We start from the raw sequence: 14,639 nt of genomic DNA on the forward strand, positions 1-14,639 counted from the left end.
CTGTCTCCAGCCAGACCCAAGAGGATTCGTTTCATTTAAAGAATATTTAGAAATTATAAGTACAAACATACGTGCATATATCCAAGTTGTCAATAAGTTTGTTAACAAACAAAATCCATACGTTTCAGGTATACTTCCAATTGTGTAGAAAATTATAAATATTCTGAAAATGCCGTGAAAAAGCCAGTTTTAATCGAAAACCAGCGTTGTAAACCAGCGTCAGAAAACTGGAGCAAGTCAAACTATCCCAAATGATTAATATTGATAAATATTAAATACAATGTATTCTGAAAATGTATTAGACTCTCATTTAATACATTTAAATTTGATTTAAGTATACTCCGGGGGATAAACCCTGCAGACTGGTAAAACGGCAAAGATCCATTTGGCCAAGCTTAGTGGTCAGGTGTGTGTGGTGGTGAGTGTCTTTCTGCATGAATACAGGGCTCTTCATGGGAGGCTTCTTGGGCACTCTTTGGTCATATTTTTTCATGGAATGCCATGGTGCCTCTCTGTTGGATAGATTCAACCCAGGTTCATGCCACAACCTAAAGGCCAGACTTGAGCACACATAAAACATCTGAACACATGACATTGTCATGGACATATGAAGATTTAAACCCAATATAGTATATCTGTCAATATATATCTAAAGAGAGCTGGACTACAGGGGTCGCTCTGCGAAAAAACCTCTTCACCCCACCAAATAAGTAAATCCCCATGCAAGTATAGTCTGTTAACCCTTGTGCTGCCTTCGGGTCACATGACCCAAAGGTTCATAACGAACCATCGTTGTGTTTACCCAATTTTACCCAATACAAAAACAAATTAAAATAATTTTCTTTTAACCTTTGCAATGTGGGGGGTCTGAGACAGCCCAACGGTTAAAAGAAAATGCTTCACTTTGTCTTTGTATGCGGTAAATCTGTCGCAATACGACGGTGGGTCACAATGACTGATGGGTCAGAATGACCCGAAGATAACACAAGGGTTAAGACACCCAATTGTCTACAGTTTTTGTCCTCAGTACTTTAAGTATGGTATAGACAGAATTTTCAGGGTATTTTTATTATCACTTACCCTGAGTACCAGTGAAGGGCTCTACCACTAATGAACTTTTTTGCCAGGGTGGTGAGAGGCACAGCACTCAGGGTGGTTTATAGGTACACCAGTAACCCTTTTAAAGGGACGTCTGTCTGGGCACTCCTGGTGAAATACGACCGTAGATTGTATATGGGTGGGGGCGACCAGTCAAAACGGTCTGGAAGGTGGCACATCTCCAAGTGGAGTGAATACAAGAGCAACAGAGCCTTCACTCAAAGGGAGGGTGGAGGACCGGCAGTGCCTCTTCTTGAACCAGTTGTTTACAAATGGCAGTGTTTGCTTTTCCATTTCACATATGTAGAAATGACAGGATAGCTGATAAGTGACCAGTGTATATTAATTTAAAACAAATACACTAAAATCTATGCTATCTTGCTATGAAATCTGAATGATTAGTCACAATAGTTTAACATATTGACTGTGACTGTAAATATCTTAAAGTATACTTAATACAAAAGTGGATTTGTTGAATTACTTGAGTGCAATGTTGCATTTGTATGAGTCCTCAGTGCAGCCTGCCACTTAACCCTTGTGTTATCTTCGGGTCGTTCTGACCCATCAGTCATTGTGACCCACCGTCGTATTGCGACAACTTTACCGCATACAAAAACAAAGTGAAGCATTTTATTTTAACCGTTGGGCTGTCTCAGACCCCCCACATTGCGAAGGTTAAAAGAAAATTATTTTTATTTGTTTTTGTATTGGGTAAAATTGGGTAAACACAACGATGGTTCGTTATGAACCTTTGGGTCATGTGACCCGAAGGCAGCACGAGGGTTAAATGTCTCTGAACTGGACAATCTCAGGCTGTCCCTGAGGTAACATAAGGTGTTACACATTCGCATCTCAGCTGACAAGGTAAGCCCTTCAACCTGACACCAATATTTATACATTGGAAGGTCAAATTCTGATGGTAACTCTACAGTTGAGAAGAATAGCAACTCTTTCCAGTTAGTATGGATTTTAAAATTTATGTTTTAGCAGTGAGTTGACTCACAACAATTAAAAACAAAATACTGTTGGGTCTGCTAGGAACAGCATTCAAGGTTACAACTTCCCTTAAGGGCACAACTGTATTTTTGTATTGGTATTCACAATGCTTTGGTTTAACTGTGCTTCAAAAATTTTGTTGCAATTAACTAGGTTAGGGTTTTAGAGGTGAATTTAGAATTCAGTAAGATGTATATTTCTGAGTGTACCTTTTATCAAAAAGTTATTAAAGCAACCATCAGCTATTTTATAAATGTGTTTATCTGTTTTATTACAACTCAAAATACCATTCTTCCGATTAACATATTCATTCAAAACAATATTTGGCACTTTTGCAGTTTGCTGTTGATTTTTACAGGAAGTACTGTAGTATTATTCCAAAATGGCATAGAATAAATCCATTAATCTAATCATAAACTAGAATTCACCCGCAGATTAAATAGAGGTCTAATGAAACGAGCTGTTATCTTATTCTTTCAGACATTCATAATAGTCAACATTCATAATAGTACTCTGAATGTTTGCATTTAAACATGTCTTCAACATAAAGTAATTGTATAATAAACATTCTTTGTCAATTCAAGTTCATTTAACATGACCCTGAGTTAACATTCTTGTAAACAATTTTCTAAACAAGAAAAAGAAAAACATTGAGTGTCAGTCTCCTTCTCAAGATGTACCAACTACCCCTCATTAAATATACGGTTAAGGATGAAATTGTTAAAATAGTTTTTGTAAGCATGCTGGTACAGTGTGTAAATGTTATGAATATGATTCAACTTGACAGAAGACTATTCACATTATTGAGCACAGATAAACAGTACTACTAGCCTCCTTTGCTGCACTGAACAAGGACATTCTAAAAGGATACCCTTCGAAAGATTGAGGCAGCAGAGTACTGTTAATATCTGCACGACAATATGAAGAGTATAACTGTTATATGAATCTGAAAGATTAGTAACCTATTTTTAATACATTGGCTGTGACAGGGAATATCTTGCAGCATTGTTAATAGGAAGTGCATTCGTTGACTTATTGTAGACATGGGAGTGGCTGTTTGCTGTTTTTGACAAGCTAAAAGTTAAGGAAGAATGGGTAATGAAGCTCAACTTTTTGCCATTCTCTGGATCAGCTTGCTCCACTCAGCTCTCTTCTGCGTGATATAGGCCGGGGTGATGGTCTGGACAGGCAGCCGAGGTGACCCGTCTACTCTCGCCTTCTCACACAAGGCCTCTGCGTTACAGATCACATACATGCCACAGTCATAGCTGTTCTGCTGGGAGGGACAGGGCTCCTCCACGACAGCTATTTTCCTCCCAGTGCAGAGGAAGGTCTCCAGCTTGCTGGCGATTCGTCTGGCATGTTGTGAGTTGCTCCCACTCTGAGAGTCGTAGTGGGCAAAATGGCCACCATCACGGCGGAAGAGCAGCAAGCTCCAGTGGGACCCGCCGGCAGTCTGGTTGGAGTTGTCATTGACGGCCAGGAAAACCCAGCGCTTGGAGGCAAGTCTGAGAGGCTCTAGGAAGAGGGCTAGCTCCTCAAGACAGGAAGCACACTTGATAAACTGGGTGACCTCAGGGCTGATGAAAATGGTGGCTTCGCCAAGGCCTTTAAAACGCTCAGCAGCAAAGTACTCAAAGGCAAAGCCAATGACTTGGTCATTAAGCCAGTGAGGTCCATCTAGTAAGGCAACATCTGAACGTCGCAGAAGGCTGTCCTGGTAGCTCAACACCACTGGATCCATTATTCAAGATGGGTTGGGCAGACAGGTGGACTGGGTCAGTCTGGTGCAGGATATAGAGACAGTTCGGTTGACGATCAACTGTTTATTAACAAACTATAAGGATTGCATGTAAATTGTAAGACACAAACAAGTTAATTGCTGTGAGACTGCAAAATGTATAATCTATCACAGATACAGATGAGAATGGGATCATCTCTTGCTGGTAAGTACACTGTAACAGCCAGTTTTAATCGAAAACCAGCGTTGTAAACCAGCGTCAGAAAACTGGAGCAAGTCAAACTATCCCAAATGCATTCTGCTGTCTCAAAACGATGCAAAATAGTTGGTTAAAGTTCTCTGGGGGATTTGGCATAGCGTTTTGCAGACATAGGCTAACGTTGCTAACGTTGAAGGCTACATGCTCACCACTTTGTATTCATTTAAATGGTCATTCTAGTAAACTGACGTCCGAAACGCGTTCAACGCCACATAATTAATGTACAGTCTATAATGTCACATACCTTTTAAAACACATTCAACTGGAACATCTATAAAAACTTCAACCTTGTCCTCTCATAGCAGTAGCAATCGTAAACCACGTCATTGACTGTAAACTCTTTGCGACAGTACTGCACGAGTGGGTTGTCCCTGTGTATTCTGGTCTGTCAAGTTCTCTGATTCGCGGGATGTTCACATTCATCCAATCACGTTAACGTATCTGGAAATCCTCCTTTGCTCATTATTTTGTCTCCGCCCATGACTAGCGTGAGCGCGCACTGCGCGAATGTGAGAGGCCGCACTGATTAGCAAAGGAAAAGAGGCAGTGGAGTTTTCATCGAACGTCACTGGGCGAGGAAGGACTGCTTTTAATTATTTTTTTAGGCAGAAAGAAAATTGGATGTAAATGCGTCATTCTTTGACACGGTCGTGAATTGCAAGGATTTTCTTCCGAGGTGGTTCTTTGCCGTAAGAGAAAACAATTATTCTTTCTTGGAGTCCAGGGAATTATTGAGTTGGAATTGTATCCAAGCTCGAGCTGCTTTCCCTTAAGAAGTCCTCTTTAGTGTCAGCGCACAGGTTTTTTGTTTAATATTCCACTGAGAAAGGTAAGAAAACTAAGTTGTAATTTTCACTGTCCCATACAGGGTATAGGGGCTTGTAAAAGCTGAGAGTAATCGAAACCAGCAGTACGATTCCTATGATATATTTTTAAATACCATTCATCGCGCACTTTCCATGTAACCAACATTCAATTTACAGGCTGTGCATCGCAAACTGGCTTTAGCTTTACTTTACTCATGTCTGATTGCTTGGAGAACTATTTGTGAATATAGGCTATCTTTTTGAGATTGCAGACAGCTACGTCAGCCAATTACTAATGAAAGTTCGCAGCATTATCGTTCAGGGTGATTTAGCTAAGTGTCACATTTCAAGCCACTTATAGTAAGAAATCTGTTTCAGCGACGAAGTTGTTATCAACTTCGCATCTTGACACGTAGGCTATCATCCTGCGCCCGTCCAAATTGTACGACCAAGTTGGCTTACTTTCAAGAACTACCAATGTCCTTTAATCTTTCTTAGTGTTCAATGTCATTTTATTGTCCTCTACATTTTTATTACGAAGTGTAGCAGTCCACGCCATGTCATAATTCAATTCATAATTGTGCTCGCGCATGTGTACGGCTTTGTCTGGGGCAAGGAAATGTCTGCATGTATTATTTAGTGGAGGTCAGCCAGAATTGCTTAAACGTAATGCAGTGAAGGCGATACAGACTGCAAAGCATCGTGGAATAGTAGAGGAGGTCTAATGGGGTGAGGAAGCTGCTGAATCATGCCTGCCTTGTAGCTGGAAGGACAGTGAGACTGCACCACCGCATCAATGCCACTGTGCCATATTATTCAGCACAGTGCTAGTGGAAATATGTTGTCAGGCATGATTAATGTTGGTGTTTTGAGTTTGAAAAGTATTTTGGTGTCCAAGTAGCCAGCGACAATCGAGTATTATTATACAATCAGAAAATTGCAACCTCACACGGTAGACTATTTGAGTTTTCTAAATGTGAAATCTGTTCTGATCATACTATGGTTTAAAATAGGTTGTTGTCCATCCCATCCTTGGCACAGTATGGTACAGTACATTATAGTGAAGCAGAGAGAGAGTCTGGCCTACAGGAATGTGAGGAGTGGTCGGCACTTACAACTGCAACTGTAGGGTGAAGGAGTGGTGCCCAGGAGTCAAGCAACTGGTCCCCATTGAAATCCGACACTCCACTGCTTCGAAGTCGGCTGTTTACAAATGACAGGGTACTCTTTAGATCATATTGGTAGTAATGCTGTAGCCTCTTCTTAACAATTACAGGTGGTTTCCCAGACACAGTTTAAACATAATCTTGAACTAAGAGAATCTATGGCAGGGAAACTAGTCATTATTTAGGCTGATTTTAGTCGCAGGCTGTTTATGATGTTCCCTGTGGTTGTTAGATAAATTAGTTACAACCACACACTGGACATGTGCTTTCCAATCACATTGTTGCCTATATAATGCTGTTCTTTTCAGCTGAATTCTAGCAGTGCCTGACTTATAGTTAGAAGGTAGGACTGAGATACAGATACAGTTTTTATATGGAGTTATTCTGTGGCTTCACTTTAAGTGGCATCTCTATGGGATGCTGTGGATGCAATATAGCTCTTACTCTGTAGAAGAAGCAACATCACTGCAGTTTTGAAATGCTCAATCATGAAATATTCATATGGCCTAAAAATAACCCATTATGTCATTCTCTTGACAGGGAACTTTGTCTGAGGCGATATAAAAAAGGAAATAAATTACATTTTTGATACTCTTAATTGATTTGAAGTACTATGGAAGGCTTTTAGAAAGATTTCCTAGGGACATTTACAATGATGAATCTGATATTTGTCAATAAAGAAACGCATCCTGTTTGAAGATATATTAGGGTTTATCGTTGGATGAGCTGTAGCCTTCATGCTGAAGCTAATGAAGCAACACTTGGAGAATACTGAATCTGCCATTGTTACTGACTGACCATTTAAGCCTGTTGTTTTGGTTGACCTTTTAATTCTCACACTGGAAAGGAGAAATGCTCTAAACACACTGACACTACTGTAAGTTCTGCCACCATGTCACTTTGTGGTATATCCAACTTGTTTAGCTAACTTGGGAAACAAAACACTTTTCTGTGACCAGAGCCTTCCACATCCACAATGGCCCACTGAGGGTAGTTCACATTCTGAAACCCAACGTAACCTCAAATGAGAATGACCCCGGTGGTGCTTCCTGCTGGACTGCTCTCTCATCTTTGTGTTTGTGCGCACCTGCGTGTGTGCGTGTGTAGAGGGAATCAATTAATGCAAATTCACAGTGGCGGACTCAGGCTATCTGAGGGGCAGGGGTGAAAAAAATAAAGGTCTAGCATAGGGGTGTTGTACAGTTCAGGGAAATAGGTTTGATATCAGCTTAGTCAAGGACATCAATAGTAAATGCAAGGGCAAATTTTCTTTGCAATAATTTGCATGCAAAAAAAAAAACCCTAACCCTAACCCCCCCCCGTGTCCATGACTGCAAAGTCACATGATTCTAGCGAACAAAAAAAAAGTTTTTTGCCCTATGATGGTATTGTGTGGCGTAAGTGATCGGCATGCACATGAAGTCATTAAAGTGGAACCTGCTTGTCTTGTGCTGAACAAAGACCCCCATTCAAAGGGCCATTACATGAGGAGGCTACAGCCTTAAAGGCTCCCCCCTCGCCACGGCATTTCCCCCCAATTACCCCATGGTGCTTGCAGTGGCTGGGGCTAGATAGAAATAAGTAGACCCAATAACAAGGAATTGTGTTTATGTATCATAGGAACATTTTGATTGTATCTTGCTTTGCAATGTATTAAATATATTTATTGAAGTTTTAGTTTTACTTTACAGAAATGTAGGCCCTATCCCTGACCCAGCATATGAGCTAGTAACCTACTTTAGGTCAGATGGTGTTAAATACAAAGTACCTAGATTTTAGCATCTAATGCAGCCTCTGTAATGAGAAGTAGGCCAAGCCTTTGTGTTTAAATCCTTCTCTGTAGAGAAACCCATGTGATGATTTAGTTCATATGTTAAAACAATGACCGGAAAGCTTGAGGTACATGTAGAGAAAGTTACTTCTGAAAATGACCCTCAAGTTAATTGAAGCCAGTGCTTCATCATGCCTTGCAAATTAGCTTTGAGATATGGCATGATGAGTTTCATAGATCTGCTAGGTTGCATTGAGCAGGCTAGTCTTCATAGTTTCACACATGTAGTGGAATAATACACATTACACTTGGCTGTGTACTAAAGTACACTTACTCAAAGTATAATATTGGAGAAGCACCTTGTATGGATGATGTTTGGAAGGAACACTGAGTGGCGGACTACAGTGTATAGGTGCCATACTCTTGAGGAATGTGGCAAATGGAATGTGTGTCGCAGAGTTTTAATACTCTTGTCTATGATCTCCTCATTACCAGAGGCTGTTTTCTGATCCTTTTAGTCTCAGAGACCTTCTCAGCCAAGGTGCTGCAGGATGACCACCCGCTCTGCTGCATACATAGTATATAGAGCAAGAATCAAGACGGAAAAGGAAATGGGTGAGGTGTGTGTGTGTTTCGAAACAGCTTTGACAGTAGCTGCAGTGGGCCCACATACAGTGGCCCACACACAGGACAGGTCCAACGCTCATCTCCTGGCATGTGCTCCTCTGTGTTTGTACAATGCAGGCCCTTTGATGGGGAGGGCAATAGTTTAGGTTGAATAGTTGGCATTGCTGTCATAGTGTCATATTTTTGACCCGAAACACCCCCACAGTTTGTAGGACTTGATCGTGTTTACCCTTATAAACAAGAATATGTTTGACCAATATGGCCAAAATAATAGTTGAATAAATTGAATGAATTATTTGTTGGATTATATAGTATGAAGAACAGAACATTATGCCGATCCTGCTTGCTGTTTTCTTGGTTTTGGCCTTTGGGAATTATTCAGCCCAGGGCTGTATAGTGTCAATGGGTGAGGCAAGAGGGGAGGATAAGTGGAGATTTTTGGTTTACTGACAAGAAGCAGATCGTAGTGCAATTTCTTTGTGATAAGGTTTAGGCCCTACTGCAGTTCATAGTTCCTCCCCCGTAGATTAGCTCATACTGACTCACACACCTAGCCTAGCTACTGGACTTTAAGGCCCAGTTTCCCAGACATGGATAAAGCCTCATCCTGAAGTAAGAGAAAAATTGAATGAAGTTCTCCACTGAAAATGTTTTTAGGCTAGGACTAGGCTTAATACATGTATGGGAAACAAGGCCTACATTTATACCCTATTCTCTCTAATCAATAAATTCAATTGGAAGTATCTGGACATTGCAAAGATGCATGCATGTTGAATCATTGGCACCCATGTATTATAAGTAATACAAATAAAAAAAACTTGTACTTGTAAACAGGTCAGCATTTAAAAAGTTCTGTCGTGCAGCTTCTCTGCTGATTGTTTAGTACTCTCAATCAGGCTACTGAAACCATTAGCGTCATTAGATTCTCTTTAGCGTCTGTTCACCTCAAACTGTCTGCATCTCTTATCCTCCCCAGACTGACAGACTGCCTGATGGACTAACAGATGTACTGACTCACTGATTGACTGAGTGTTAAGACAAATGTCTTAATCTTGGATCTAATTTGATTATGAGTCTTTCAGGACACTTTTTGTAGATTTGTTAGTTTATCCCAGCTAATAGTTAAATTGCTCTTTGGTTGTTCTATGTGCTTTCCTACACCTATACTTCTGCTCTTTAGCTGCGAGTGTACTGAACTAGAAAGTTCCATGTGTTATGTCAGGTGGGTCTCGTGTGAGTGTGGAAAGCTACCCTAAAATTGGGGGTCTTGAGGGGAAACGGCACTGCAAGGACCTTTTTGAACCCAAGTAACTGGATATTGGATGTTGTAGGCTAACTGTTGAAGCTAGGTGATGATCTCAGTAACTTTTCGTTTTCAAGAATAAGTTAAGGCTATGGGAAAAAAACAACCTTGATACTTGACAAACTAATCAGGACAAACAAGCCTCATAACTGTCACAAGAACTGCAACTCTTTCTCAGTCCTCACAACTGTCTTCCATATCCAGGTTGTACAGGTACAAGTCCATACTTTCACACAAGTGAATCTTACACCATTGTTGCCAGTGCAGGCCTTACCATATTTATCCACCCACCAGGGCACCACCCTTCTCCGATTTCAAAGTGTGACTGTCTGCTCCAGCCAGCCAGTCAGCCAATCAACCATCAGCCCCCATCCTCGTCTGACAGGCTCAAGATAATGCTAAACATTGCCCAGTAATTGGAGGTCACGTTTCAATTTAATGCGTTAAGAAGATGTGCTTACCTTGTGCTTAGCACTCATTCCTGGGGTTTGACGTTTACACTTTGTACAGTAATTACTGCTATAACTGTACTGTAGATACCACTTAAGACATATGCATGAACATCAACATGACATCATGTAGACCTATTAATTCTCAAACATTATATGTTCAGTTTGCTTTGTTTCTTGGACCTTTCTAAATGCATTGCGTTCTGTCCAGCAATAGAAATTACTTCAAAAAGGCCATTTCCTTTTGATGTTCAAATCAAATAGAAAAAACATGAATCAATCTCAGTAGATAATCAAATGCTGGACCCTGGCATTGTTCCATGTACATGAAATACCCCAGACCTTTTGAATGCCAGTCAAGCCTAAATTCCAGTTCCAAATCAGATTTTCAGGACAGAAGTGAATTACTGGTCTAGTCCTTGAAATTGAGAACAACCAAGGGACTAATGTCGGCACATACTCCAGGCGGCACTGGAGGCATCACTGGATCTTGGGGTCAGATGGCTGAGCGGTTAGGGAATCGGCCTATTAATCAGAAGGTTGCCAGTTCGATTCCCGGCCGTGAAAAATGACGTTGCGTCCTTGGGCAAGGCACTTCACCCTACTTGCCTCGGGGGGAATGTCCCTGTACTTACTGTAAGTCGCTCTGGATAAGAGCGTCTGCTAAATGACTAAATGTAAATGTAAATCCTAATGTGAAGACCTGTTGGGTCTTCTGTTGGGTATCACTCAAACCTCAAGCCAGGGGTCTTGGGATAGAAAACAAATCAGATTCTGTAGACTCTTTGGTTGATTGGTTTTAACTCACTTAATTGTAATCTTCAGTTTCATTCTGTCAACTCCCTAGAAGAACCATTTTAAAACAATAAATGTTTAAATCAAGTCCGGCAGAGGCAAATGGTGTTGCCTTTGATTACATAAACAGTCCTCCCACTGTGTCATTATATAATGCTTCTCAATAGAATCATCCAGCAGCTAATTTGATCATCTTCAACAGAATTAATTGACCATGATGATTGGGGTTTACATCTAACAGTATTCATTCCCTCAGGTATAAAACTTACTGAGTATCTTTTTGCTAGACTTGGTCATGACCGTTTCTGTCTGAAGAGTCATGAGCCATTTTTTTTAGCTGCTCTTTACTGGAGGGTTTTTGTCAGTTTCTGTCTCTGGCACACTGGTTTGGGAGCACCAACAGCAGCCTTCAAACAGCATATCAGCAGTCAGCTATGAAAGAGATGAGGAGGGCGATCGTTTGGTGCTTGTCTTGCCTTGTGTGTGTGTGTGTGTGTGTGTATGGCTATGAATGTGAATAGTATGACTGTATCTCTCTGCAATATCTCTGCCAACAAGTGGGTTTGGAAGCAGCCTGCTGCCCAGTAGTGCCCTCCCTCCCTCCTTCTGGTAGCTGCCTTGCCCCCAGGCCAGAGGTATCTGTGTGGGACCGTTTGGCCTCATGGCCACTTTTCTGAGGGGTAAATGGATTGTGCATAATCCAGTTCATTGACATCTTCTAGCTTCCCAGTGTCTCCTCCTGCTTCCTTATTTCTTTTCTCTGTATCCCCCTCCCCAACTTTGCAAAACATTGCTCCTCCTTGATATTTTTTCTTGTAACATGTTTATTCGTTTTTTTCTTTTTTTGGCACCTTTTTATTTGTATAATAAAGCTTAGTATTGTTTGCTTGTTTTTGTTAAGATCTGGAGTTAAATGGAAGTGTTTTATGAATAGGGTTGTCTTGTTGCACTCATTATTGAACATACCATGAATACAAGCACACTTTGACATAAATTGTAGGCAATTAAAGAAATTAGTGGAAACCTAGTGGGAGAGTGATTAAGAGAAATGGGGATGAATTACAACAAATAGAAAGATGAGTCAACAAAAGAGGAATTACCAGAATGTGACTGTCAAGCAGTGAACTCCTGACAGTAAGTGACAGACAGAGAGGCAGACATGTGGCAACCTGGTAGAGGGTGAGATAGAATGCCTGGTAGATCTGTGGTAAGTGTTCTACTTCCCCTGGTTTCTGACGGGTGTTTGTAGACCCACGTAGACTACGGCTTCTGCCATGCCGGAGCTTGGGAATAGATCCTGGAAGTTCTCAAGGAAAGCTCACATTCTGATGGACCCATAGACCCTCTGCCAGTTTGTCAATCCATAATGTTTCTTTACTAGAACCCGCCACTTTACAGGACACCTATGGCTTATCTCTGGCATTTGCAAGCACTATTTGTATGTAGAAATGCTTTCTTTGACAGTGTATCTGCCTGTTGAAGTTCATACTCTCAAACTTGTGTGTATAGTCTGTATCTAATTACAGATACAGGAAATTGAGAGCGCCATGTTTGCTATGATTTCTAATCTGAGAAAACAGCAACTCCATTGCACAATTTTCTAGAGTCTTCAAAAGTAGAAACGTCTTCAACCTTCTTGGAGACATTCCGAACAATAGACCTCCTGGAAAGGTTTTTGGACATTGACTCCTTACAATGTGCAGAAATTGAAAACCAGACTCACCAACAAGGACACACTGTTGTTATGGAGAAGCCCCCTGAGTCACTCTTCCTGTTTCGCCCATGCCGGGGTCATTGTCCTGGGTGTGGATGCAGGAAGAGGGCTTTGCCATGGCGACCATGGAGGAGTGGTCTTGTTTACACTCTGTCTCCCCAGCATTCTATTTTATGTTAACTTTCGCTAGCGTTATTAATAGCATTTCCTTTCTGGAACCTTTACTGGACTGATGATGGGGCTGGGGGTTTTGTGTGGTTGAAGTGCACCAAAATGTATTTTGTGCATTAAAAGAATGTTCCCCCTCTACCAACACAGAACATGGTCACACCTCATTAAATATTGATGGTGCCTAATGATTGTGCCCTTTTATTTCATTTAATGCTTTCTGCTTTTATTGTTAAAAATATTTTCATTCATGTTATCACCTTTGGTGTTCATCTCAAAGAGCTTTATCCACAGTAGCCTAGCCTTGATGTTCTACAATTTACAAGGTTGTGAAAATTACTGGTTGCGGTTTCTTTCTGCCTTCATATTTGACAGTAGACTTTTTAAACAAGCACAAACACTAAGTTCTTATGCTTTACCTTTTTAACTTCCCAAAGACACCTTTGTCTGGTTGCATAAATTGGAAATTACCCTTATCCACTCTCCTATGTCTAAATGGGTCAGACCTTTTTTCCTGAACTCAGTTCAGTCTTGACAGAATCATCCTGTTCATGAGTTAGACATCAGATTGATATTGGTTAGACATGGCACAGATTGCTTTTTTCTTGAGTTGAATGCTCAGTGATTTAGTGCAACTTGCTTCTACAGAATTGGCCTACCTTTTATGTCCTTGGATGGGTCCAGTGCACTGTGTAATTTACATCCTTCACCACAGTCTCCTCGTACCCTCGTGGAGCTACAACAATAATAACTTGTGCATGGCTGGAACGAGGATCTTAATTTAGCAATGACACATGGAACTGTCAACCTGGCCTTCAAAACAAGGTCCCAGTCCTCTCAACAAGACCCATATTTTTTTGCCAGTGCTTATCCACACAGTTGTTCCACCTGTTCCACCTTTAGCGCAAAGGCTAGCATGTTCCTATTATAGAAAGAATGTAGAGGGATCTAATATAGCCCTTGTGTTTCAGTCAGACTTCCATCAGACATGATTATCTCCACAGTGTGTTCAGATGGGGATAGGAGAACTAATCTTTAGTTACATTGAGGACATTCAGGCTGATTTGACCTTCTGCCAGCACTGAAGAGGTGTCAATTGTGACCACATGCTACTGTAGCTGTGTTGGCAGTGTTAGTGGTGCACTGTTAAGTTGGTACGGTCTGCTTGACTCCCGTGGAGCTTAAGATAGTCATGATAACTGGGGTCCCCTCATTTGACCCAGTCAATGTTGGTTTATAGGGACTCCCTGAAGCCTGTGTAGTGCCAACAATCTCATCCTGTTTTACAACATGGATATAACCTGTGGGCCAGATTAAAAAATCCAAAGGAGTTGTCTTTTGTTTTAAGTCTCTGAAAATCTGTCTGTCCTGACATGGAAATTGTAACTGTCTTGCTCTTGGCTTGGAAGCGGTGGGTCTGGAGTGACATCCTCTCACTGACCCTGGCCTACTGACTAAGGTGTTTACAGCCACGTTGGTTCGCCTGGACACAAACAGCATTGCCTTAAAAAGCTTGTGTGGCCTAAACTCCTTCAGTGAATCAAACAGATTTTTATCAAACTTCAAGTTTGTTTTTGACTCTTGCTCTTTCTTCTCACATAATTGCCAACTGACATCGAGCTAAACCTGTTTTGAAGAAAGATTGTTTCTGTTGAAGCTTGAGTTCTAGCCAGGTTTATGATATAGCCTAATGAAATCTTGTGGAGTCCACATGTTGTTTTGCAAAACAGATGGCGTACATATTCC

At 41.0% G+C, this 14,639-nt stretch overlaps 2 protein-coding genes across 10 annotated transcripts in view; one reads left to right on the forward strand and one right to left on the reverse strand.

Moving 5' to 3' along the window:
* Positions 1-2,110: 2,110 nt before the first annotated feature.
* On the reverse strand, positions 2,111-4,452 carry senp8 (SUMO peptidase family member, NEDD8 specific). Of its 3 annotated transcripts, none has more exons than XM_062471988.1 (2): positions 4,339-4,452; positions 2,111-3,878 (listed from the first exon to the last, which is right to left on the reverse strand). In XM_062471988.1, exon 2 carries the CDS (start codon positions 3,836-3,838, stop codon positions 3,200-3,202), a length of 639 nt encoding a protein of 212 aa, XP_062327972.1. In that variant the 5' UTR covers positions 3,839-3,878; positions 4,339-4,452; the 3' UTR covers positions 2,111-3,199. The 3 variants fall into 3 exon arrangements, with proteins under 3 accessions (XP_062327972.1, XP_062327973.1, XP_062327974.1); XM_062471989.1 differs by having other exon boundaries at positions 2,111-3,931; positions 4,339-4,435; XM_062471990.1 differs by having other exon boundaries at positions 2,111-3,916; positions 4,339-4,432.
* Positions 4,453-4,620: 168 nt separating this feature from the next.
* The window catches only part of myo9aa (myosin IXAa), a 79,908-nt gene continuing 69,889 nt past the window's right edge, over positions 4,621-14,639 (forward strand). For 6 of the 7 annotated variants that reach the window (XM_062472122.1, XM_062472125.1, XM_062472127.1 and 3 more), the window contains exon 1: positions 4,621-4,923. The gene's annotated coding sequence lies outside the window, so the exon portion shown is untranslated. The remainder of the gene's footprint in view (positions 4,924-14,639) is intronic. The other variant, XM_062472123.1, reaches the window with a different exon arrangement.

Source organism: Osmerus eperlanus, chromosome 10, assembly GCF_963692335.1.
Source record: "Osmerus eperlanus chromosome 10, fOsmEpe2.1, whole genome shotgun sequence".
NCBI classification, from domain to species: domain Eukaryota; kingdom Metazoa; phylum Chordata; class Actinopteri; order Osmeriformes; family Osmeridae; genus Osmerus; species Osmerus eperlanus.